Source organism: Chrysemys picta, chromosome 2 (assembly GCF_011386835.1).
Source record: "Chrysemys picta bellii isolate R12L10 chromosome 2, ASM1138683v2, whole genome shotgun sequence".
Lineage (NCBI taxonomy): Eukaryota > Metazoa > Chordata > Testudines > Emydidae > Chrysemys > Chrysemys picta.
Genome location: NC_088792.1, coordinates 211001533 through 211027499, shown reverse-complemented (window position 1 = coordinate 211027499; position 25967 = coordinate 211001533). Strand labels below are relative to the sequence as shown.

At 44.5% G+C, this 25967-nt stretch overlaps 1 protein-coding gene across 3 annotated transcripts in view; it reads left to right on the top strand.

The window, feature by feature from the left end:
- The window catches only part of ANKRD29 (ankyrin repeat domain 29), a 46032-nt gene that overhangs the window by 6685 nt on the left and 13380 nt on the right, over positions 1-25967 (top strand). The window contains exons 1-6 of one of the 3 annotated variants that reach the window (XM_024099571.3): positions 7907-8088; positions 10095-10205; positions 12154-12252; positions 16740-16838; positions 21701-21799; positions 25405-25503. In XM_024099571.3, coding sequence (XP_023955339.1) covers positions 12172-12252; positions 16740-16838; positions 21701-21799; positions 25405-25503 — 378 coding nt within the window. In that variant the 5' untranslated portion in view covers positions 7907-8088; positions 10095-10205; positions 12154-12171. Of the gene's footprint in view, positions 1-7906; positions 8089-10094; positions 10206-12153; positions 12253-16739; positions 16839-21700; positions 21800-25404; positions 25504-25967 lie in introns of those variants that run through there. The other 2 variants (XM_005282777.5, XM_042854846.2) reach the window with 2 other exon arrangements.

Sequence of the window (25967 nt, the reverse complement as noted above, 5' to 3'; positions counted from 1 at the left end):
CAGCGTGCGCGCTGCTGGGTCCCTGCAGCAGGCCCAGGCTCGGGGGGTTCGGGGGCGCCAGAGCTGCAGCCACGGAGCGCCATGGCCGCTTCCTCCCCTGCGGCAGTGGGAGCTGCAGCAGCGGCTGCTCCCGAGTCCCGCTGCCCGGGGGGACAACAACAGCCGCCGCCTGGCCCCGCGCGGGCCGCCCCCCTCCTCGCCCTACCACCCAACTCAGTCCTGCCTGCTCGGGGCCAGGCCGGACTGTTACTCACCCCGGCCCCGCGCTTCCCCTGTGTCTCCCGGGCCTCCCTCCAGCGCTTGCGGAGGGAGGGGGAATGGTGAGCCCGGGGAAGAGGCGGGGATTCGGGGAGGGAGCCAATCGGGGGAGGAGGGGGTGGAGTCGGGGCGGGGGGGGGTGTGCGAGCACTTCCAGGCTCCGGGGCATTTCCTTGTTTGTCCAGTGTCCCGACCGCATGTCGGTCGGGACTCGGGACAAACAAGGAAATATCGGGACAGTCCCGATAAAATCGGGACGTCTGGTCACCCTACTCTCTAACTCCTTCTGCTTAGTCTCTGAATCCTGATTCCAGATCCTAGCTAATTCATAAAGGCCCTGCTGTAGAAGTCAGGCACAGTAGTATGGAGTCAGACAGCCATTATGAGTGGTGAGAAGACTGTGGCAGGTGAAAGAGTCTTCCTATAAGAAGCACATACTGCAAGCCCCAAAAGACTTTCAAAACATTTAGGGTCAGAGTGAGATGATAAAACTAATCCAGTGAGTATTGTCCATCAACACTGAACTCCCTTCCAGAGAAGCTGAGAATGATTACAAACCTCATCACCTTCAGGACAAAATGTCAGGCCCCACTTTTTGCAATAAATTTTCCATAAACATCATAACGACTGTTCTAAAAAACTAATTAACTAGATGTCTTCCTCTGTTTAGTAGGTAGGAGAGAAACAGGCAAGATGGATCAACTGATGGTGTAGGTCACCTGGCTGGATTTATGTAAAATTGTCCAATGGCACAAGTGTGGTAAGAATAGATAGACCATCCCTCTTCACCAATGGCTAGCAGGGCAGGCTAAGACTGTTAGTAGTTTTGAGCCAGACTCTGATTCCAGCTGGTGTCAATGTGGAGTGAGTTGATTGTAACCGAGATCAGAAAACCTAGCCTATTGTGCCAATTTCTATGCTCCTTCCCTGCCTCCTGCCATCTATCTCTTGCTATGTAAAAGTTCAAACCACTTTATGAAGTGTCTTGTGATTTATGAAACTTCTCATGCAGTTACCAATAGTCCTAGTTGCTAACAGCTATAACAATAGCTATGTCAGAGGGTAGCTGGCCTTCTGAGATCTTTTCTTAAATACTTCAGCCATCAAAACAACAATATTAAGACAACATAACAGACACATTAAGAAAAGTCAAAAACAGAGACCATACTCGTGCAAGACAGCACAACCCTTCTCTTCCTTCCAACGTCAGGTTTTCTCTTGAGAAGAGAGCCTCAACGCTAAAGACTTGCCCTGTTCTCCAAATACATTGTGTCCAAAGTCCAATCTAAGCAGAAGTCAGCGATGACCAGTTGTTATTGCTCAATTCCATAACAGGTGCTGCATTCCTCCATAGAGAGTCCGTTACATATGCTGAAAATTCTACTTTTGGTGTCCTTCCAAAATGTGGACACAAACACAGCTCCTTGATACACAGAAATGAGTTCCTCCATGGAAAACAAAAAACAGAGAAAAAGGAAAACAATCAATCTACAGCAATAGCAATATCCTCACAGTCATTACATAATATTGATACCGCAGACCCCTGACATACTAATTTATCAACCATACTCTTGGTCCAACATAATTTCCCCCTCCCTATACAATAATCTTTTCAATTCCCACCATATCATGAGCAAAAACACATTCCAGCATCCTCTTACTCCTTCACAATTTTGTCCTGAACTTACTCCCAAAGGCCTCTGGGCCTATGCAGTGGGCTCCTCCCTCACCTTGAGAGGAGAGAGGCCCAACACAAACTCAAACCATGTTAAACTTGGATGTGCCTCCATCACTTCCTCTCCTTCTCCTTTCTCACTGCATGTCTCAATACCACCAGCTCCTGCTGTACTTTGTGTATCAACTCCTCCGGGGAAGCCCATGTCACCTCACACCTTGCCTTCCAGAGGAACGTACATAGGGCTACACTGATGAGATAGAGGGCCTTCCCCTCTTATGTCCTAAAATAATTGGCACTTTCAGCACCCTTGCTAATCCCACCTGCACCTTCTGAGCCCACGGGCATTCCTCCAACAGATGGTCCTGGACCCCCACGCCTGCAGACAGCTATTGCCTGGGACATAGCTGGTCTTGTTTTTGCAAGATTTTCCATACTACCCGCATACTCACTTTACCATGGTAAAGCCTGCAGGCCATCTCTTTATAGTTAAAGGAGACCCTCCGCGTCCACAGAAGCACCCAAAATGACCGTATCATCTGGGCAACGGGCCAACTGCAAGAGCTCATAAACCTGAGCCTCCAACACCTGCTGATACTTCCCCTATCTTGTCTGTCCTCTCCTCACCTCTTCTTAGCATATCCTGCATATCCGTAAGAACTGGAGCACTCCAAAAACGTATTCAGGGAGCTGGTTCTGCCTCCTCATCTGACTTCTCCATCCTTGCCATGGCTTTACAAGCTTTCTTTCCCACCATCCCTCTGCTGATGGCACTGAACCTAGACTGGAATCATATGCTGAATGTGATCTCATTGGTTACTTAAGACCAGCTGCATCCTTTGCAGATAAAAATGCAAACTTAAGGTCTTAAAAAAGTATCATTGGGTGTCTCATCCCCAAGCCTCAGTGTTCCACCCCTCGACAGACCAGAGACCTCTTAATGAATGGATACATCTTCTGTCCCCACAAGAAGAGAAAAAAACAACCCTATCGCTCTGCCCATCAACTGTGCCAAGAGCAGCATGTACACTCTGGTCAAATAAAGGAAGAGCGGAAGCAGGTACAGATGTATCACTCACACTCTGTACAACATGGAGGGTGCATGCCAGCTCCTCCATCGCTCCACCACCCGCTCCACCACCCGCTCCCCCATCTCCAGGGCACTTTCCCAATTCCAGCTCACAGTCGCTCCTTCCAAGCAGAACTCTGCCCCCAAGATCTTCAATACATCTTCCTGCTGTCTACACTGCAGCCTTTCCAAAGGGGGGGAATGCTGGATCATTGCCATATTTGTTCCCCTTATCCCCCACCCATAATGCTGTACTCTGTCAAATTTAACTTGGTCCCTGACACTTGCTCATACCGCTGGAGATATGTCATCAGCCTGTAATTTTCCTCATGGTTCACAGCCGGGTCCGATATCAGCCAAGAGAAATCAACATGGTCCTGCCCCGACCGCCACTCCACCATCCACTTCCAACAGCCCAACAAGGGGATCCACCAAGAACACATAGCACAATGGACTCAAAGGAAAGCCCTGCCTCACCCCAGACCTCAGCAGGATAGCCTTCTGCCCTAGCCAACCATTAACCAAAGGGTGCCTGACCGCCTCCTTGTACATCTGCAGCCAAGAGGTGAAGATACTCAGGATCCCATGGTGCTGTGGCACATTCCACAGATATTTGCACTGCACTTGATCAGTGGCCTTGTTTTGATCCAGGGAATAAATGTACCCTTGCCAGGCACCTTCTACCCCTGCCTCAAACACCTCCAGAAGATCTCACTGTGAGTCTGCTAGCAGCCTATCCTTGACGGCACTGGCCTGGCTGGTAGGATTTAGTTTTGGAGCCACCTTACCAAACTGTTTCAGGAGTGCCCTTGCTAAGATCTTATAATCTGTATTCAAGAGGGTGAGAGGTCACCAGTTTTCTAACAGCATCCTGTCTCCTCCCTCCCCTTTGCTCAGCAAGATCAACAAACCCTCATGAAATGATCTCTCCAACTCCCTCCTACCCAGCATCTGATTAAACATGTCCGTCAACACCTAAGCAAAAACCACTGGGAAAGTCCAATAAAATTCACTTGTCAGCCCATCTCTGCCTGGGGACATCTCTTTCTTTAAAGCTTGAGTAGCTTCCAAAGCTTTCTGACACTGAATAGGGCTGCACAAACCTTCTGCCCGGCACCCACGCTCTCCCATCCCTCTATACTGATGTCTGCTGTTGTTGGCCTACTCCCCCAAATAACTTGGCATAATAAACCTGGATCACATCCAGCATCTCCTCTGGGTCTCTGGTATACCTTCTTTCTATGTTTCTCAGTCCCAACATGTCCCAAGCCTCCTTCCTCTCCTTTCTATAGGCAAAAATCTGGTGCTAATTGGTCTTCACTCTTGCAGCAGCTACTTTTTCCCTTTAATTTCTTAACCCTGACATGAAGGCTCCTGATATTCTGCTCCCCATTCTTGAGATTATCACTCTTACCCCTGACTTCTGACTCCTCTTGCTAGTATTGTTGTTTCCTGCGTTAACCAATCCTCAATCAATTTAGAAGCAACTGTATTGTTTCTAAATAGAACTGTTCCTTTCTTTATGTCTGCAGCGGTTAAAGAAACAGCCACCACACTGCCAATGCCCTTCACCTCATACTGTCCCACAGTGCTTCCAAAAACTCTCCATCAGAGAGTTGTTACAAAAGCAAAGGTCAACCTCCCTCGACCCTGGCAGCTGAATAGCCATTAGAAGGTCCGAAGGCGCAAACCCCATGCCTTTCAATATAAGTTTCTGTATTAAGAGATCTCTTTCTGGCATTGGTGTTGTTAGGGAAATGTATCAAAAATGGACCACATACCTCCATGCCTAGTTCCAATTAGTTGTCCCTGTACCCATACTTCCCTTCCCCCACCCCCATACTCTCAAACTCGGCTTCCTGCCCTAACTGTTGACCACCATCCCTTCCTCTCAATCGCTTCAAGGTCTCTGCATAAGATAACACCAACCACACAGCACCTCACTTAGTAGCAGCAAATGCAGCATCTGATTGCAACCCCTTAGCTGTCATTGTTCTTTTCCATGCTAAGGGCCTCAGCTCCTCAGAAGACCCAGGCAGTTCCTTGCTCTGCTGCGTTCATACCACACCGACCTTTGCAGCTGTCCCACTATCCCGGAGAGCCTGAGCAATAGAATTGCCTGCATTAGCCCTGTCTTCCTGCGTCCTCAATTTTTTAGTAATCCTCCCCTTTTGCCTGGGAAACTCTTGTTCCCTAATCAGGCAGATTATCCTGTTTGTCCAGTTGATCCACCTTCTCCAATCCCACTTCTTCCTCTGCCTACACTTCTATATCCACTCTGGTTCATTCCAACCCACTCACTTTCCTCTACTCTATATCCACATCTCTCCTCAGTGCAGCTCTCACTCCAAGCGCCGTATGAGCAGTGACTGCCTTCACCACCAGCTCCATACTAGGCTTTCCTCTAGTCACCAGTGACTCACCAGGCACTTGGGATGCTGCTCACTGCACCCCAGGCCTCTGCTGTTCCTCTGGCACTGTGAACTGCTCTGCCACTGCCATGCCTGCTGCTTCCTCTGTCATCCACATCAGCTGTTACTGCATGTTCTCGTGACTCTCTCTCCACCACCAGGGATGAGAGAGGGGGACCCAGCTTGTGTCCCTATCCTCCCTCCACATTCCCCGCTCTGCCTGGTTCCGTTGCTCTTCCTGCTCCACTATGGAATTTGCTACAGCCACCATGCTCAATGAAGCCCACCCAGATCCTGTGGCTGTTACTGCCGTACAGCTCTTTACCTTCGACCAGGTCTTTTCCCCCAACCTCTTCAAACTATTGGCCCTTCTGAATCACAACATCCTCCCCTGTCCTCTAACCTGCTCGCTGCTCTCAGAAGTCTTCTGGTTTACTAGTTGTAAGAATTCCTCTTGGTAGGGCAGGCTCCCCAGAGAAGCCCTTCTCCCCATCCACAGACTCAAGAGACAGGTATGCCCCTTCTCTCCTGGCTCAGCCCTCCTGGACTGTCCCAAACTGCTCTCCATACCCTTCTCTTTTGTGCCCTTGCACTACTACAACTCCTCCCAAAACCTTCTTCTGTCCTCTTCCCTTCTTCTTCCTCCTCTTTCTTTTTCTTCCCTTCCCTTGAATGAGAGCCTTGCAGCCTTTCCTGCAAAGCCCCTGGGTCTCCACCCTAGAGCTGCAGAGCCTCCTGACTCAACAGCCATCTTGCTCCTCTCACTCACATCCATAGCTGGCCCTCTGAAGGAGTCAGGGGCTCAGCCTACCTCTGACAGACCCCACAAGGGGGAAATGAGGCAACTCAGGTTCTCCTGGGAATAGTTAACTCACAGAGTAATGGGAGTGCAGTGTAGTTGTAGCTGTGTTGATCCTAGGTGAGTGAGCTAATATCTTTTATTGGATCAACTTCTGTTGATGAGAGAGACAAGCTGAAGAAGTTTCAGAGTAGCAGCCGTGTTAGTCTGTATCTGCAAAAAGAACAGGAGTACTTGTGGCAACTTAGAGTTGGTAAGACAACTCCCACCTGTTCATGCTCTCTGTATATGTGTGTGTGTATCTCCTCAATATATGTTCCATTCTGTGCATCCGAAGAATTGGGATGTAGCCCATGAAAGCTTATGCTCAAATAAATTTGTTAGTCTCTAAGCTGAAGAAGGGCTCTGTGTGGCTTAAAAGCTTGTCTCTCTCACTAAGGAAGTTGGTCCATTAAAAGAAATTACTTCATCCACCTTATCTCGTTGAGTAATTTAGAGGCAATTAATTAGACAGGGAAGTACTTGGGCATGCTAAAAGGCTAAGGACCTCAGTTAGAGGAAGATTCCTGAGGAGGGGAGTTTCCAGAGAGCCTGAGCCAAGCAAAAAGCTGTGTCCTAGGGTAGAGAGCCTGAATTAGGTGGAAGCCAGGCTCGCAGGGAGATTGAGCTAGGTAGAATCCATGCTCCTGAGCAAAGGAGCCTGAGCCAAGAAGCTGTGTTCCTAGGGAAGGAAGCCTGGATAAGCAGAGGATAAACTCCTAGAGCAAAGAGCCTAAAGCGGGAGCCTGGAAGGAATGCTTTTGGAGAGGGGAGAACCCTATTGGGAGAGTGACAGTAGGCACACAGCCCAGCCAACCCCATTAGTATTTGGAGTGGTCCTTGAGAAACCTCCATGGACCATGATGTCAGAGGAAGACTCCACCCAGGCAGCATCAGGAGACCTGAGGCAAGAGCAATTAGAGGAAGTACCTGGATGGAGATGAATACTGAACTCAGGACAGCTGACAGTGAGTGCCTCAGCTCGGAAGGTGTGGTGTGTGCCTTTGTTAAACAAAGCAGAGCCTCTGGGGGAAGTGCTCTCGAATACCCAAAGCTGGTTTGGACTTGTTTGTACTCTGGGTGGAGGGAAATCAAGGCAGGACTCACCTGCAGTGCTGCACCCAATCATAAGGTGATTACCAAGGTGACTTTCCACTCCTTTACAAGCTAGTACTAAACTAATTAAATACTTTGAGTGTGACAGATCCAGGACATGCATACTAGTGAGCTTATGTCTGCAGGATTTTGTGCAGGAAAGAAAACTGAATCAGAGCTATGATGTGGTTTTCTGTTTAAATAGCCTCCTATCACTGAGCACTCTCAGCAGCACTAATCTGCCATTGCTTTGCTCAAACGTCTTTGCTGCCTTCTGCATGGGCTTGTTACAGTGACCAGGAATTAATGGGTAGTCTGTACCCTCTCTCCCCATGCAAGGCAGTGATAATTTGGCCCTTGACATGGGGTGTCCTTGAGATACTGGCTGTGTTCCTAGGATTGAGGCCCAGGGAGATCATTACTGTAAAGTGATGCCTATCTGTACTTTAACTGTTCAGCTGTACTAGCTATATTGTGTAGCTGTCATAAACATACAGCTAAGGGTAGCTTAAAATCCCTCTTTACCCTGTAAAGGGTTAATTTCTCTTTTACCTGTAAAGGGTTAAGAAGCTCAGATAACCTGGGCAACGCCTGACCAAAAGGACCAATAAGGGGAGAAGATACTTTCAAGTCTGTGGGGGAAGGTTTTGGTCTGTGTCTCTTGGAGCCAGCCAAGAAACCAGGCAGGAGAATTACATCTTCTTAAGTATATCTGAACTAAGCATCTAGTCTTGCAGAAATAGTAAGTAATAGCAGAAAAGAAATGCGTTAGATTACTTTTTGTTTTAGCTTGTGAATTTTCCCTGTGCTAAGAGTGAGGTTTATCCCTGTTTTTGTAACTTTAAGGTTTTGCCTAGAGGGAAAATCCTCTGAGTTCTTGAGTCTTTTGTTATTCTGTGAAGTACTTACCATCCTGATTTTACAGAGGTGATTCTTTAACCTTTTCTTTAATTAAAATTCTTCTTTTAAGAACCTGATTGATTTTTCATTGCTCTTAAGATCCAAGGGTTTGGGTCTGTGTCCACCTGTACCAATTGGTGAGGATATTATTCTCAAGCCTCCCCAGGAAAGGGGGTGTAGGGGTTTGGGGGGATATTTGGGGAAGGTAGGGCTCCAAGTGGCCCTCCCTAAATGTTTGTTTAAATCACTTGGTGGTGGCAGCGATACTAAGGCTAAAAAGGAATTTGTGCCTTGGGGAAGTTTTTAACCTAAGCTGGTAAAAATAAGCTTAGGGGGTCTTTCATGTGGGTCCCCACATCTGTACCCCAGAGTTCAGAGTGGGGAAGGAACCCTGACAGTAGCATCCCTATTTTGCTGTTGTAAAGCAACATCCTGGGCAGATATATGTCTAATAAATGCTATTCTAACTCTCTTAAATATGAGGGCATCATATTTAAGGGGCATCATCTCAAAGACATATCACATGCAAGAGAATCTGTGTCTTAGCTGCACATCTGTCAGGCCCCACTAGCTGAGTAGAGAAGAGAGTGTTTGAAACATAGATTGTATTCAAGACAAATTGGGGAATTTTTTCTGAGCCTGGTGTCCTTGTGAGACTCAAACCGAATACATGCTGCCTGAATATGATCTTGAAGCATCAGTGGGAGCAGTTTGTATATGAAAATTAGCTTTTTCAATTTTTAAAATCACCTAGTGTGAAGAATGACACTTAAAATGAGTATTTTGTAAGGTTTCAAATTCAGCTTACAGCCCTGTAAGCATTCCTGACTTCAATACACACAACTGGGATTTTTTTAAGTTAATTTGTTTTTAAGTGAGATATTAGTGTTAAAGATGACAACTGATAGAAGCCCACACAATCCCTCTCCCCACTGATGTTTAACCATGCTTGGAAAGGGTTGCTCAGTTTGTACTTTAATGAGTGTCCCAGACACAGACCATTGAAATGTGGGATATGCTAATATGATGTATTTCAGTATATTGTCATCATGTTTCCTGCATTGCTTCTCTTTGACGCCAATATCACTTCCTCTCTTCTTTGTCTTTTTCACACCCCTCTCTTTGTCCCCCTTCTTTTCCATCCCTTTTTATCCACTGTAGTTTCTCCTCCCTCTTTTCCCTTTCCTCTGTCCCTGCTGTTTTTCCCCATCACCTTTCTATCTAGTATTGCCTCTCTTTTGTGGAATGGTAGCATTTGTCATGCAGCTCCCATACTGCTAAGTTTACTCTTCTACACACCTCCTGTCCTGCGCACAGTTGACAGCAGAGTGCTAATTAAGGGGAGCAGGCAAACCCAGTAGTCTGGGAGTTACGTGACCAGCATGTTTCACGTCTTGGGACTTATAGGTAGCAGGGAAGGAGGTGGCCAGGAAACTGGCTGAAAACCAGGGAGTCCCACAATGGGACATTTGAGTTGTATGGTTGAGTCTCCATGATGATCCAGTCTTTGGCTTCTCTGCTGAGACTGTCCATATGGGTACCAGTTGTCACTGTTGGTCACACTTAGTTGTGATGTGGACTCCTTTTCACTGGGAACTGACTGAGATCACCAACTCACATTACCTAGGCCACCAAGAGTCAACCGAGTATAATGACTTTCAGTCAGTGCTGACATGGGACAGATTGGAAACAAGATAGGGCAATTTATAGAGGCCAAGATTTCTAACAAAGCAAAGTAACCCTCTTGCCCCAACCTGGTTATAAAAGAATAACACACTGGTTTGAACTGAGAGCATGTGATATTTGTACTTGCTCTGAAACAGATTTCAATCCTTTTTGTATTAACAGAGGGAAACACCGCTCGCAAATGCTGCATTCTGGGCTGCAAGGAAAGGAAACCTGGCTCTTCTTCAGCTGTTGTTGAACAGTGGGCGAGTAGATGTGGACTGCAGAGACAGCGTAGGCTCTCAATACGTGCATGCCAAGAACATATGCTCTACATCACTTTACACAGCTTTAAACGCTTTACTACGGTCATTTGAGTGTCTTATGTTGCTTAAGCAAGATTTAAAACCTTTAGCAGCCATGAAAGCAATTTACAAAGCTGAGTTGTAACAACATGATGAATTATATCAATAGCAGGTTTTAGAGTGCTCACAAATGTCTTAACCCCATCCAAAATCTGTTAATTATTTCTTTCTTGCACTGATTTTGCACTAGTGTAAATAATTCATAAGGTGCAGGGCAATGCAGAATCAGGCTTAATAAGATTTCCTAGTGAAGATAAGCCTGCAAATATGTATGTGATTCTTTTCTCTATGGATGGTCATAACTTCTATTGGCATCAGTGGGAATTAGATATGAAATTAGAGATGATCTGAAATCAAAAATGCCCTGTGTCCTGTTGCTTCTGCACAGAATATACATACAAGGAGTGGGCTATATTTGGATTTCCGAAAAGGCAGGGAAAAACAAGGTTAAGACATTACTTGAATAGAACAAGTAGTTTGTGCTTAATTAAAAATGTGAGCTGTTGAGAGACACTGCCATATTGGATGATTTTAGTGCCACTCTGGTTTATAACACAAACCTAGCCAACATCGCTCACCTTGAAAATAGCTTAGGGGGAGATTTTCAATAGCACAAAAGGGAGTTAGGTACTTAACTCCCATTGACCTTAAGTGAAAGTTGGACCTTACTGCCCTTTTGCCTTTCAGAATCTTTCATGTTGTACTTTAGGGATCAGTCCTGTGTGTGTTATTCCCAAGTAGAATTTTGCATGTGGAAGGATGGTGAGATCAGGGTGAGAGTCAAACTGGAAACAGATGGAATGTGAAGAAATCAGAACTGTTATTGGTTAATTATTTTTTATCAAATTGGTGCTTAATTTTGATCCAGGTTTATGCAAAACACTGAGAATCTGGCTTGTTAACTCGATTAGGTCTTTGTTTATTATAACAGAACTACAAGTTTTCTAGACTAAAATATTTTAATGTGATGTAGGCTACATGCTCTTTCACTAGTAAAGTCTCACATTCACAAGCACAATCAGTGCATACATTTTTCAGAAGGAGGGTGAATTTCATCCCTATGCAAATGGCCTCTGCACAACACGTACACCCCTCTTACATTCCACAAGGCTTTAATTGGTGCATTGAGCTTGTGTGGGTGTCCTTTGCACAGGGTTGAATTCTACCCACAAAGCAGATTTCTGGATATGGAAGTATATTTGATATAATTTCAAACACTACAGCATTTGAGACAGTGTGATCTGGTGGTTAATGCAGGAAGTAGGCATGAGGACAACTAGGGTCCTATTCCTGACTTTGTCTCTGACCTTGCTGTGTGACACTGGGCAATACCATTCACTTCTATGTCTCAGTTTCCTCCCCTATGAAGTAGGGTAATGATGCTGATGTATCTTTGCAAGGCTCTTTAAGATTCTCTGACAAAAAATCGTATATAAGTGAAAGGTATTATTGATTATTACGTATTTATTAATAGGGACCATAACATGAGATCATCGCATAGTAATTATACCCTGTTTGGGGTACACTGTTAAACTCTGATCCTGCAATTGGCTCAGTGCAGGGGGCACCTTGTTGCAGGATTGGGTTTAGCACTGAAGGCAAGTGTGTGAATGTTGTTGTAACTAGTTTTATTTATTTATTTGATTCTTTAAAAAATTTGCCACTGAAAATCCTTTGAAAAGTAATCTATTTTTTTTAAATAATTTGTCGCCCCACAATTATATGTAAAGAAATAAGAGGGGAGAACAGTTTTTGTTCTCTGGGGAAATTATAATCCGTTATCATAAGTGTCCCCCCAGTTATGCTGAGAAGTTGTTGTCTGATTTATTATTAAAGTTAATAGTCTAACATACTGATTTGTTTTTCCTTATGCCCAGCTTGGCACAACAGCTCTGATGGTAGCTTCTCACTATGGTCACATAGAATGTGTGCGGGAATTGGTGTTACAAGGAGCAGATATCAATCTGCAGAGAGAGGTAAGAAACATTCTGCATTTAAAAAAGAGATTGAAAAAGCAACCATTACTGATTAGAGTGATAGAAACCATAGAGGGGTATTACCAATTGCTTATCTGTTTGTTGCTATCCAGTATAAGTACAAACAATCTCTATTTGCTAGGTTCTCCTGAGAATATGTAGGATTCAGATTTCTGGAATTTTAAATTGAAAAATGAGGTGCAGGATCTACTCTTATAAATAATCCATCAAGAGTTTCTAGTGGACCAGTTTCATCCCTACTGTAACCCCATTGACGCCAAGGATGCATTGACCATTATAGTCATTGACGCAGTAACATGCAGATTTCAGAAAGTGATTAATAAGGAGAGGTCGCTTACCATTAAATTATAGAGGCTAACCATTAAAATGGATTTGGCAGAGTTACCCCAGGAATTATTCTGGCCCAGTGTGCTTTGTAATATGTTGATCTCAGTTGGCAGCAATAGACTCTATCACACATCTAAATCAAACCTTACTTTGCAAGGATACAGTTGCCTTCAGTTTGTTTGTAGAACATTAATTATAACTTTAAGTCAGGCTTGGCTTTTGTGCACATCCCTCCAGTAGCAGCATCTATAGTCATTCTGATTTGTGGGCTGTCTAGACATACAGCAAAATTGCTCTGTTGGCTAATAGTCCTGAGAGAATATAATTTAACAAGAGTTTGCAGTAATGTTGGCTGACTGTAGAACACAGTGATAGCTCAAAATAATGGCATTGTTCTCTGCACTGTAGTAAGTGTACAGTATACATTTCTAACCTCTCTTGGTTACCTGGAATTAAGACATAAATCCCCTGCTGACATCTGGAAATTATTGCCTCAACGAATGTAACAGTTGATGATATCAGTTTTCTGGAATTGATTTAACTGGTATAAAATTGCTTTAATAGTGATTACAGGTAGACTTTCAATAAGGCCCCAATCCAGCAAAGCACTTAGCACAAGCTGCTGCAAAAGCAACACCAAAAGGACAGTCTGAACTCGTTTTTGTGCATCACTTTGGACATGTTAACTGGGAAAGGCAGCAAATAATGAAATGGAAAGGAACAGAACTCCTCAAAGGGCAAAATTCACCCTTGTGCACAGAGTTCCTATGGTGACAGGAATACAGGAAGTTTAGCTGAAGTTTAAACCCTGCATTAAAGACTTAGGCTCTTATCTTGCAAATAGATCCACATACTCAGACTTGTATTCTTGCAATCCTATTGCAGTCAGTGGGACGCTGCATAGGAGGAAGGGTCCATACATGTGGATCTGTTTTGCAAGACTGGATCCTTGGATGGTACAAAGGGCCTTGTAAAGGCCTTCTGCACTGGAGTGAATTTCCACATGTAGCTCCCTTTTTCCTGCCTCTCCAGATGAAATAAGAAAGCCACAAGCGAGGAAGGCAAGAGTTTCTGGGGATAATGATGCTAACCTTCCTTTGTAAAGTGCTTTTGAAATCTACTGATGAAAAGTGCTATATAACTGATATACCAGGGTACAATCCAGACTAATGAGCTGCTGTGTCACCCCTGCCCTTCAACCTTGGGTGCCTTACAATGCTTTGCTGAATGAGCTCCCACCTGGATGGCTCACAAACAGCCCTCCAGCGTGCAAGCCACACCCTGTGTGTAACTGCAGTCTGCCAGCCACATTTGGGTTACACTCTGCCTCCCACCACCCTTTGTTATACTGCAGGGTGACCCCAACACACCCCCAGTCCCAGATTTCCCCCCAGACATGTATATTCTGTACCACCCAGCTCTCTCCTGGACAGTACAAAATATTTTAAGTCCATTATTCCTTTAAGGGAACAATATGCCAGCTTATAATTATGAATAGTTATTCAGACACTTCAATTTAAACACACTGGATTAAAGTGTAAAACAAGTTTATTAAGAGAGAGATTTTAAGTGAGTGCAAGTCATGAGGAATCAATGTCAGAAATGGTTACAAGAAAAATAAAGATAAGATGTTCACTAATATCTAACTTAAATTATATCAGATTCAAGCAAAGTTTCTCACACATGCTTTCAGCAGTAGCAGTCGCACTGACCAAACCCTGTAGGTCAGGATCCCTCCCCCAGAGCATTTCCAGCTGGAAGCAAGGCAACAGACACTCTGTGTGGAAGTGGACTCCATGCTGTTCCTTTGCTAAAATGTAGATTTTATTTATTTTATTTTATTTTATTTATTTTTTTCCCTGACCTCTTTCCTGCCAAAGAATGGCCACTTAGCAGGTAATGGTCCATTAGCCTTGTTTACACTTGGCTGAGACAGCAGTGTACCCATTGTCTCTGGTCTGGCCACTCCCCAGACTTCTCTGGAAAGCATGCTTTTAGTCATGATCTCGGCTTATGTTTATAACTTCACATGTAAAGCTGCTACATGCATTTTGCCAGGCTATTATTGATCAGCAAATTGAGGTTTTAAAGGAAATGATACCTCACAAGACATGCCTTGTACAAAATTATTACAATAGTGTGTGGGGTGTGAACACAGGGGCATATTCTGTCACAATAGGTATCTAATAATAATATTCTCTGGTAATTTTTGTATCCCAGAAATTTAGGTCTTAAAGGATGGATTCTCACCTTGATTTACTGGTATTTTAGTGACAGAACTAGGTGTGGAAAATATTTGGGTTTTGATTCTTTGCTGTATGTGAGTTGAGTTTGACAGTGGGAGTTGATTCCCTGATTCAGGCCTGCCTGGCATCTGTGCAGGATAGCATTGTCCCTGTACAGCCCTAACTTATGCCAATGGTGGGGACCTTGCGCCAGTGGAGGATAAAGTATAGGGGAGCATTGCTGTGTGGCAGCCTCTCTGCTCTTACCTATACTCCACTCCCAATACATCCCCTTGTTCCCCTTTCATAGAATCATAGAATATCAGGGTTGGAAGGGACCTCAAGAGGTCATCTAGTCCAACCTCCTGCTCAAAGCAGGACCAATTCCCAACTAAATCATCCCAGCCAGGGCTTTGTCAAGCCGGGCCTTAAAAACCTCCAAGGAAGGAGACTCCAGCACCTCCCTTGGTAACGCATTCCAGTGCTTCACCACCCTCCTAGTGAAATAGTGTTTCCTAATATCCAACCTGGACCTCCCCCACTGCAACTTGAGACCATTGCTCCTTGTTCTGTCATCTGCCACCACTGAGAACAGCCGAGCTCCATCCTCTTTGGAACCCCCCTTCAGGTAGTTGAAGGCTGCTATCAAATCCCCCCTCATTCTTCTCTTCTGGAGACTAAACAATCCCAGTTCCCTCAGCCTCTCCTCATAAGTCATGTGCTCCAGACCCCTAATCATTTTTGTTGCCCTCCGCTGGACTCTTTCCAATTTTTCCACATCCTTCTTGTAAAAATTGGAAAGAGTATATTTTCACTGGGGGTAGATTGGTACCTGGTGCAAGATGTGGTGGGAAGTTCTCCTGTACAGGGGGATTCTCCGCTGTTTGTCTTCAGCCTGTTTCAAGCCACTTTGCTCTGTTTATAGTGACTGACTGGACTGGAGAATCTGGTCCTGAATTTTTCAAAAGGAAAAATATATTTGGGGGCGGGGGGGGAGAAGGTGAGGTAGGAGAAGGAATAGACTGTAAAATATCATCAGTAGACATGGTAATAGCCTTTAAGATTTAATCAGCTGGGATACAAATATTACCAGAGAGAGAAAGAAAGAGACTCGTGCTTACCTCACTTTGGGCTTTCTTGTCTCACTTGATCACATAGGACAAGGAAATGAGTAATATAGTAGAGGCTTCACAAAGAAGCCCATTTATGTGAATGGAATAGAGAATATGGATTTTATGCAGGTAAACAGGATGTGGAATAAACATCAGTAAGGATACGATTCTGTCACAGATTCTGTGATTTTTTTTTTTTTTCTTTTCCTGGGATCTCCAGGACTTGTTCTGGGGAAAGGTTGGAGCAGCTGTCAACCCCTGGGCTGCTGGAGCAGCGGCCGCCGGAACAGCTGATGGGCAGCTGGCCCAGGGGTTGACAGCTGGCCGGCGGATGGCCCCGGGTGCAGCAGGCCGGCGCAGCGGACCTCTGGGGCTGGAGCAGCAGCGGTCACCCCCTGCCGCAGGAGCAGCACCAGGGCTGGAGCAGCTGTAAGCCCCAGCAGCAGTCTGTTTGTTCCCGTCCTCCCACTGGGATATTTTTAGTAAAAGTCAGGAACAGGTTGTGGGCTTCCATTAATTTTTGTTTATTGCCCATGACCTGTCTGTGACTTTTACTAAAAATACCCATGACAGACTCTTAACCTTAAACCTCAGATGTTTCAATGCAGTGAGATGAGAAATGACCTCCTCCCCTAAGTTCTGTTGTATCCTCTACAGTCTTAAAGATCATCATGAGTCTGTCCAGCTCTTGTTCAGTTATTCAAGTTCAATCCATTTTTAACTCTGTTTAAAATGAAGTATTTACTTTATTCACATTTTATCCATTTGTTTGTTTGAAATATGTTTCTTTTTTTCTTTACAGTCAGGCACAACTGCTCTGTTCTTTGCTGCACAACAAGGCCACAATGATGTTGTGAGGTTTCTCTTTGAATTTGGCGCCTCTACTGAATTTAGAACTAAAGTAAGAGATTGGGCTGCTTTACTTCCAAAATTCACTTCTGCGTTACTAGCTTGTTTCCTCTTGATCTGCAACATGGCATTACAGCAAGGGGATCATAAAAGAATTTCCCTGCTTGCACATTTTCTAAGCTATATGAGTAATGCAGTCCTCTGGCAAAATATTAATTCAAAGCTAGTTTTTATTGTCTAGGCTTGATTGCTTGAGTTTGGTACCATTTCATTACAGTGTATATTTTCAGATTGTGACAGCTGCAGTGAAGAGATCAGTCCCTCCTCCCATAATATGAGAACAAGAGGTCACACAATGAAATTGTTGACAAGTAAATTTAGAACAAATAGATGGAATTAATACAGTGGTGAGTCTGTGGAATTCACTGCTGTAGGAAGTTACAAAGTTAAATACTATAGCTGGATTTAAAAAAGCGCTGGTTAATCATGTCTAATATAGCTACATGAGTAGTTACTGTGTGTTGAGAGGGGTAATTAAATCTGTTTGCTTGATGCTTTAGGATGATCATGGAAGAAATCAGGAAAACTTTCCCCTTCATGTTCAGCATTGCACTGTTGGCTGGTGGCACTGTCTATTATTAAGGCAGCCTGATACTTTATAAGACCCTGTTATAGCTGCAAAACTTTGATTGTCTGAGCTGAACTCTTCCAGGCTGGGTGTCTGCCTCAGACCAAATATTTTTTTGAAATTTTTAGTCAAAACCGTTCAGCTGTTTCAAAGAATGTTAAAATGTTCTGAGGAACTTTTTCTTTGAAAAGCTCTAGCCCCTCACCCTCATGCTTTAGAGCAGAGACTTGCAATTTAAATAGGATGGCAGCCTTACTATTAAGGATGCACCTTTTGCCGTCCCTTGGAAAATCCACCCAAATCTGGCCAGGTGATAAGCCTTTGAAATATTGCAGTACATGCATGTTCAATAGAGATTTATTCTATTTTTAGCAGCTAAACCCTCCAAAGATTCCATCCTCATTGAGCATGCTGCATCCCCTCCCAGCTCCTGTGTGTGACTGGACTGTGCATGTGTCATCCCCACAGAGCAACAGAGCATACTCCAGCCCAGAGCTGTGGGCGGCTCAAAAAGAATTTCCCTGTAATGGCTGCTCCCTGCTGTTCCAAGCCAGGGTGGTACATGGTTCCCTTGTTCTTCTTAACCTTTCCGGTGGCACTCAGAAGCTGTCTTATTTGAATGCAGTGGGGATGAAAGCTAGACTGAGGGGGGAAGGAAAGGAGTAGATTGGGACAATGAATCTGGTGAGACTGGGACTGAGGGGGAGAGAAACTGGGACTGGCTGGGCAAGGAGACTGGGACTAGGAGCCCAGCGGGGAGGCTGGGATTGGGAGCTGGGCAGGGGAGGAGCACCCTGGGACTGGTTGGGTAAGGAGACTGGAAGCTGGGAGGGAGGCAGATGAAGGTGGGACTGAGATTGAGTGGGAGGAATGTTGGCAAAGGAGACTGGGTGCTGAGGAGATGGACTGGGATCCAGAGAGTGAAATGGGGGACTGGGAGACAGTTGGCAGGGAGATGGGATAATATGAGTCAATGAGAAGCTGGAGGTAGGAAGGCAACTGGGACTGGCAGGACAAAGAGACTGGGACAAGGAGCCCAGGAAAAGATGTGGGGACAGAGACTGAATGAGGAGCCTGGGGAGGGAGCTGGGACTGGGAGCCAAGCTAATCAAACAAGGAGCTGGGAAGGAGGGAACTGGGAGTGGCTCAGGAAGGAAACTGGGAGAAGGTGTGGGGATGGGGAGAGACTGGGAGTTGGATGGTGAGACTGGGACTTGGACTCTGAAGCTATATGTGGAGACTGACTGGGCAAGGAGACTGGGATGATAAATCTGAGGAGTAGAGACTGGAACTGGCTAGGCAAGGAAAAATGGGACTGTGACAAGCAGCCAGGGGCAGGGAAGAAACAGGCCTGGGACAAGGACAGTTTGAAAAGGACAGAGTAGAAGGGGTCAAGTTTAGGGGAAATGAGGTGAAAAGTCTGTACCCACTGGAACACATTCCCGTCCACAGCTTGGAATGGAACCCAGATTCCCAAGTCTCACCATTCCTCTGCAGTCAGAAAATCTCTGAAACCCACTGGCAAAGTGTGTGTCTCATCCCCCTCTATTGCTGGTCCACATAGGGTATGACAACCTACTACTGCTATCATTTACTCCATTAGCTTAAGGGGCAGAGGTCTGTGCAGTAGATTTAAAGATTCCAACCCTGCTGATGACCCATGTAGCATCATACTGACACCCACATGATGGAATTTGTTTCGAAAGTTTGCTTTTTTTGTTGTTGTTAAATCTATAAAATTACACACAAAACTCCATTAAAAGAACACTATTATATGGTTGCAGTCAAACACTCAAAAGTTAGGAAATGCTAGAATTAAGATTGTCTGTGGAACCTTAATTGGGCCCTTTGTGTATATGCATTACAATATGTCTTTAAATACCTGATCACTGAGATGCTTTAGGGTTCAACCCAGACCAGTAAGGGGTTGTCACTGCCTGCCCTGTAACACTGGATGCTTGTGTGCAGCTTTGGCTCAGATCCCTGACACGAGCAGCATCCTCAGAGCACAGTGGCCTCACCCTGGCTGCCACCAGTTTGGTTACCCCTTCCAGGATGACACCAACAGCCCTTCTAGCCTTGTAGTGTCCAGTCCCTCTCACTGGAGCACTCACAAGTTCGCTGCTCCTTTAAAGAGATAGTGCACTGCACCAGCCAGTTAGTTTGGCTGAGGATTTCACTCTTCAGTTTGAAACACTGCACTGGGATGGCTGTGTAATAAAACAAGATTAAGTTTATTAGCAAAGAGCTATTTAATTGATACCAAGTGGAAGTAATTGGGATAGAAATGGTTACAAACAAGCAACAGTAAAAATACACTTGTAAGACTCAAAGCTAACTTAAAGCCTTTTGTTCCAAGCAGTTTTCTCACCACAGTTCTTCTTCCAGCATGGCTGGCCACTTCTTAGCCAGGGTCCAACACACAGAGCCCAAAGTGCTTCATTTCTCTGTCTCCTCAGGTGAAAAATGCCAACATAGCTTTTTCTCTCTCTGCTTATATCTTTCAAAGTTAATAGTCTTGCTGGAGGAGGCAGGAAGGTTTCCTGGAGATGCAGCTTCCACCCTTGTTCAGTGTGTTAAGTGGCCATTCCCCACACTGGTTCTCCTGATGGCTTGATCTACCTTGCATGTAAATGTCATTTGTCTCTCCTTGCTCACTTCACGTTGGAGACACATTCAAGCAGGTGGAACCCACATTCCTTTGTCTAGGACAGTTTGATTTAAGCCCTGGCTGCCGAACACCTTTTAAGAATATTTTTCCAGCATATATTAATAATTTTTCATATAGCACCCCTACGTGCTCCATGCAGTAATATGAATGACCAGTGTATTGCCAGTTCACATATGATACTTTACATGATGCATTTTAGATACAGATTATGACCGTGACTTGCAGTATACTGATGTCAAGTATCGGGGTAGCCGTGTTAGTCTGTATCTACAAAAACAACAAGGAGTCTGGTGGCACCTTAAAGACTAACAGATTTATTTGGGCATAAGCTTTCGTGAGTAAAAACCTCACTTCTTCCGAAGAAGTGAGGTTTTTACTCACGAAAGCTTATGCCCAAATAAATCTGTTAGTCTTTAAGGTGCCACCAGACTCCTTGTTGTTTTTGCAGTATACTGAGCTCATCAGGCCTAACTGCTACATATGGGGGAGCCCCTTGCCCTCTGAACTGGGTTGGTCTTAGGGTCACAATCACATACTGGTCCAATTTGCTAAGTCCTCCTACCCTCTCTCCCATAACCTCCCAGAGACAGACCTGGTTGCAGCCTCCTCCCCCTCCCTGCTCTTCTGTTGCTGCTGCTGGAACACCCTTACCCTCTGCTTTGGGAACAGCTCTCACCTTCTGCACTGGTAGCTATTTCAGTGGTGTTGGGGGATGTCACATCTGGGAATTACCTTTTTTTGGCACGGGCAACAGTGTTTAACAACATGGCAAGCCAGGCATTCTGTTGCTAGTTATTGCTGGTGAAGTCTCTGTCCTAGGGGCACTGCAGCTGTTTTCTGTCTCAGATGGCAGTTAAGTTACATGTGAGGGAGCATATCATACCTCGATTTTGTACACTGATGTAATGAATGGCATCATGTCTCCCTCTAGTGGTTCACTCACAGTGCCTATAACAACCTGTGATTGCTGACACCTAGAGAAATTACCTTTAGCTGAAGTGGTAGGGACTTGTGCCTATGGTCTCTGGTCTGAGCGTTGTGTGTGCTTCCACAGTTCAATACACATCTCATCTAGCAGCACAATCGTGTGTCTGACTTCCCCTGCTGCCAATTCTCAGGCAGGGAACCAGTGAGTGGGAGGCAGGGCATATCAGGAGGTCAGGCTATGGCTAAAGGAGAATTGCGGTTGAGGTGGATCTAATGGCTGCTAGAATTGAGTTCAGCAGCAAGCAACTTAGTCCATTGGATCAGAGGCAGGGTGTGCTGGGAGTCACCATGTAGAGCCGGGTGTTAGATTTGGGAGAAGGACAAACTAGGAGTGGGGAGGGAAGTAAGTTCATACGAGAGGAAAAGGAGAGTCAGAGCAGAGTTTTCTTGGTTCCCATTCCTCACAAAAGATACCTCAGGACAAGAATTCTCCTAGTGACAGAGCTAAGGTCTAACTTATGGGGGGAAAGACTCAAAGTACAACTTACAACAATTTACTGGCTAGATATTGCATAACTTCTGTGAGCCAAATTCTGTGAGGTAGTCAGCACTTGCTTAGTCTTACGAACCCGTTCTGTATAGCACTTGCCTTCTCTACTTATAGTGCCCATTCTTTGCTTGTTTGCAGGATGGCGGTACCGCTCTGTTAGCAGCATGTCAGTATGGCCACACACGAGTGGTGGAAACTCTATTGAAGCATGGTGCCAACATACATGATCAACTTTGTGTGAGTTCATTGGAAGTAGATATAAACATCATGGTCAATGGAACAAACAAAGTGTGGGGTTTTACAATTCAGATGGTCTTAGCACCAGTGCAGTAAGGCATTTACCAAAGGCTCTCTCTTTATACATTTTAAATGTAATTGTTATTAACTGTGTGCTCCTTATCATACTGGGAGAAAAGTTGTAGCCAAGAAAGGAGATTTAGTTGATCTATATTTCAAAGTTAGGTCATCTGAACTACATCACTCAGGGCTGTGAAAAATTTCACTCTCTGTGCAATGTAATTAAGCCAACCTAAGCCCCGGTGTAGATAGTGCTAGGTTGACGGAAGAATTCTTCTGTTAACCTACCTACCATCTCTCAGAGGTGGATTTACTACAGTGATGGATGAACCCCTTCCGTTGCTGTAGTAAATGTCTATGCTGCAGCAGTGACACACTTCTACCGTATACATATCCTTAGGTGTACTGTGGCTAAAACGGAAACTTTCAAATCTTTGGGCCTGATTCTCCCTGCCCATTGTGTCATTTTTACAGCTGTTCAAAGAGAGTGTCAAATGCTACCGTGTCAGAATGGTAGTGTTTGCACACCAGAGTGAATAGCTACATACGGTGCAAGGCAGTGGTGGATCAGGCCTTTAGTTTTTCTTCTTGACATGCGGATATCATTAAAGGTAGAACTGCAGTTACATTTTCTTAATATCTCTACATACTGACATTCAGGTAAAGTGAAGATATTGGGGGAATGTACCTCTCTCACCTGATAGTGCTTTGAAAACAAATTAAAATAAATAACTGGTACAAATGACTTGATGGACATAATTTATCTGGATTTTCAGAGAGCTAGAAGAGGCTGATCAGGGCCTGGATGAATCCCCATCTGATTTACTGTGGTGGAGTTGCATATAAGCTGGGCTATAATAAAACAAAAATGTGTGGCTTTTCACCCTCTGCCACCCTTCCCTAACTCAAGACAACCCAAACAAAAAGGAAGTCATCCCCTGTGGGGTTATAATGTTCTCTCAGCTAACACTACTGGAGCTAACTCCCATGATGGGGAATGCTCCCATGAGGTGCTAAGTGCCTTCATCCCCACTCATTTCACAGCAGTATTTAACATCTTACAGTTTCAAGCCCTAAACACACATTATCCCCTGTGTGTGACATACCTAGCTATGACTTCCTGTAAAGAAGGGTGTTCCATGTTTGCTATTGCATAGTGATTACTTTTTTATCCTGAGGGGCCATATTTAGCCATGTTTGTCACTTCCTGGTAGGGAGCGCTAGGGATTTCCACTGAGGTCTCACACCCAACGCATGCACTTAGATGTGAAGGCAATAAAGTAACCTTCTTGCCATCTCTCCAGGAACGGAGCAGCATTCTCAATTGTATTTATAAGCTTGTTTTGATTACCCGTAGCCATTTTTTTAGAAGTTGTGCAATAACACCCTTATGCAGGCAGTTAAAAAAATTAAAATAAAAGAGAATTCAGAGGAAAACAAGTATTAGCTCTGCTTCTTTTGCATGGTGCTGCTGAATTGAGTTTGCAAAGTGGTGGTGGTGTCTGGCTGCCTACTTGATTGGCAAGCTTCCATGCAAGAGGGAGTTCAAACCCACGCTTGTCAGAGCAATTATTCCAAAAGCATCAGGATTTCACTTTCAGTCTTTAAGCTGACTAACTGTCAGCAGTGTGGGGAAGAGAAGGAGCCCTAATTAAAAGGAAACCTTTTTTGCATTGATTAGTGCTGTAATAAAGAGTGGTTTTCAGATTACTAAACATTATTTGTTCTGGAAGAGGAACCTGAACAGAGAGACTCCTGTTGTCTGTCTGGTGCACAAAGCCTGCAAAAGGGGCTAAACACAATTACCCAACCCTGTGCGCCTGCTTACTAGCCAGACACAATCTAGCCTTCAGTGCGCCCAGTAACCCATACATTACTTGTATGTTGGAACAAGTCAGTGTGCAATCGAATATAATAATCCAATGGCTTGTCCACCCAGCACATTACTGCATGGCAAGCCATGGTGTGAATCTACAGACCACCAGCTTGCCACGCAGTAACATCCTATGCGGACCCTGCTACAGCGCAGTGAAAGTCCCAGAGTGTGGCTTAGCGTATTGCCCTTTCAAGTAGTAGTACCTCAGCCGCACTCTGGGACTTTCACTGCACTCTAGCAATGTCCACATGGGAAGTCACTGCACAGCAAGCTGTGTGCTGTAGATTCATATTATGGCTTGCCATGTAAGCAAGCCCTAAAACACGTGAAGTGTAAGAATCCCAGCCAAAGAGAAATATGGGAAATTAAATCCCGTCCACCAGACACCTTTTCTGATTCCCAAGATCTCAACCCTCTTGGCATCAGGGGCAAACTTTTCAAATCTGGGACCTGAAGCAAGGGCCACTGCAACTCACTAATGCTGGATCAGGCCCCTGGTGATTGGGGAAAAAATAAGGTCTTCTATAGTCTAAGTAGCCCAGCTGTGTATAAACAACTGCAGTTAGCCCCAGTGTAGTGATGTGCCACCAACATTTAAGTAAAGGGCTTTTGCTAAAATACTCCCCTTAACCTGTGATAAACTTAGTGCATGCAGTTGCGGAGGGAGCGGGGAGGGGCTTTAGCATCTTATTCATTTGTTTACCCATTTAAACCGAAACACTTCCTCTTAACCATAGGGGAAACAAAATTCCCTTAATATGCACTTCACTGGGAACTACGCAGGCAGAGACTGCATCATATCTGAATGCCTGTCCCAACACCAGTGCAAGTTTCCACTCTTAGCTAGACAAGTAAAGCATTACAGCTGATTGAAATTTTGAAACCTTTTGTCATTGGAAAATGGCCTTTTTTCAGAGAAGAACCGAAAAATGTTTGACTTTTGAAAACCTAGCACAGAAAATGTTTTGGTGTCAAAAGATGAAAACATCTACAATTTAAAAAAAAAAAAAGTGTTTTGTTGAAAAACCAAAAACTGTCAGTGAAATGTTTTGAAAAACCCAAAATTGTTAATTTCTTTCAAAAGTTTTTACAGAAAATACCATTTTCCAACCAGGTCTACAAACTACCTTGCTGTGTGTAAGCGACTGGTAAGTGTTTATATTGTAGGTCCTCCTTTTATGGCTGCTCTACAGAGATGGGTCTACTGCAACTGCCAGCCAAAGGAGTTACTCCTTCAGCTCGACTGGTAGAAGTTAGTGCTTTTAGGCCCCAGTTCAGCAAAGCGCTTACACAGATGCTTTAAATTAAATACATGGTTAAGTCCAGCCTTCTTTAGCAAAGCACTTAAGAACTTTGCTGCAAAGGGATGGATTTAAGTGTATGCTTAAGTGCTTTGGTGACTTGGGGGTCTTAACATGGTAGCCCCTGGGTTCAAATCTCAGCTTTGACCAATGATCATAGAGATTACATTTGTATACTTAAGAGGAATGCTGCTACACACCCAGTCTCGTTTGTTGTAGACTAAACTCAGGATTTTGGTGATGATGAGTTTCTTGTGTGTAGCTATTTATAGGTTATTAAGTTGCATAATATCACAGAAAGGGAAATATGTTTTGATGTAAATATCTAGTGTAGCTTTATCAATTAAGCTTTATTTATTTTTACTCAGGATGGAGCTACTGCACTTTTTCTGGCTGCCCAAGGAGGTTATCTGGATGTCATCAGATTATTGTTATCTTCAGGAGCAAAGGTCAACCAGCCAAGGCAGGTAATGTTCAGCATTGCACTACCAAAACAGAGATGGCATTTAATTAACATTCTCTTGCTAAAAATATGGCTGGAATTCTCAAAGTCCCTAAGGGAGTTAGTCTTTCAATTGGAGCTGGGCACCTAATGTCCTCAGGCCCCTTTGAAATTCCATCTTAAAACACTAGCAGTAGATAGCACTCCACATATCCCCTGCTAAAGTCAACCAGTCAGACGTATGTACTTATTAAAACCCTACCACAACTATGTCTTTAGTATCAAAGTTAATCTTTGATAAAAACCTTTGACTCTGAGTTTACTTCATGCTGTCTATACACACTGTAATAATCAGTTGTAAATTGTAGTTTAACCTCCTTAAACATTTGGTACCTGTACAACTGCCATCCCTGTTTCCACTTAGTTGCTCTCTAGGTTCTGATGCATAACTTTAAGCATGAGAGTAGAGTCACTGAAGACAATGGAGCT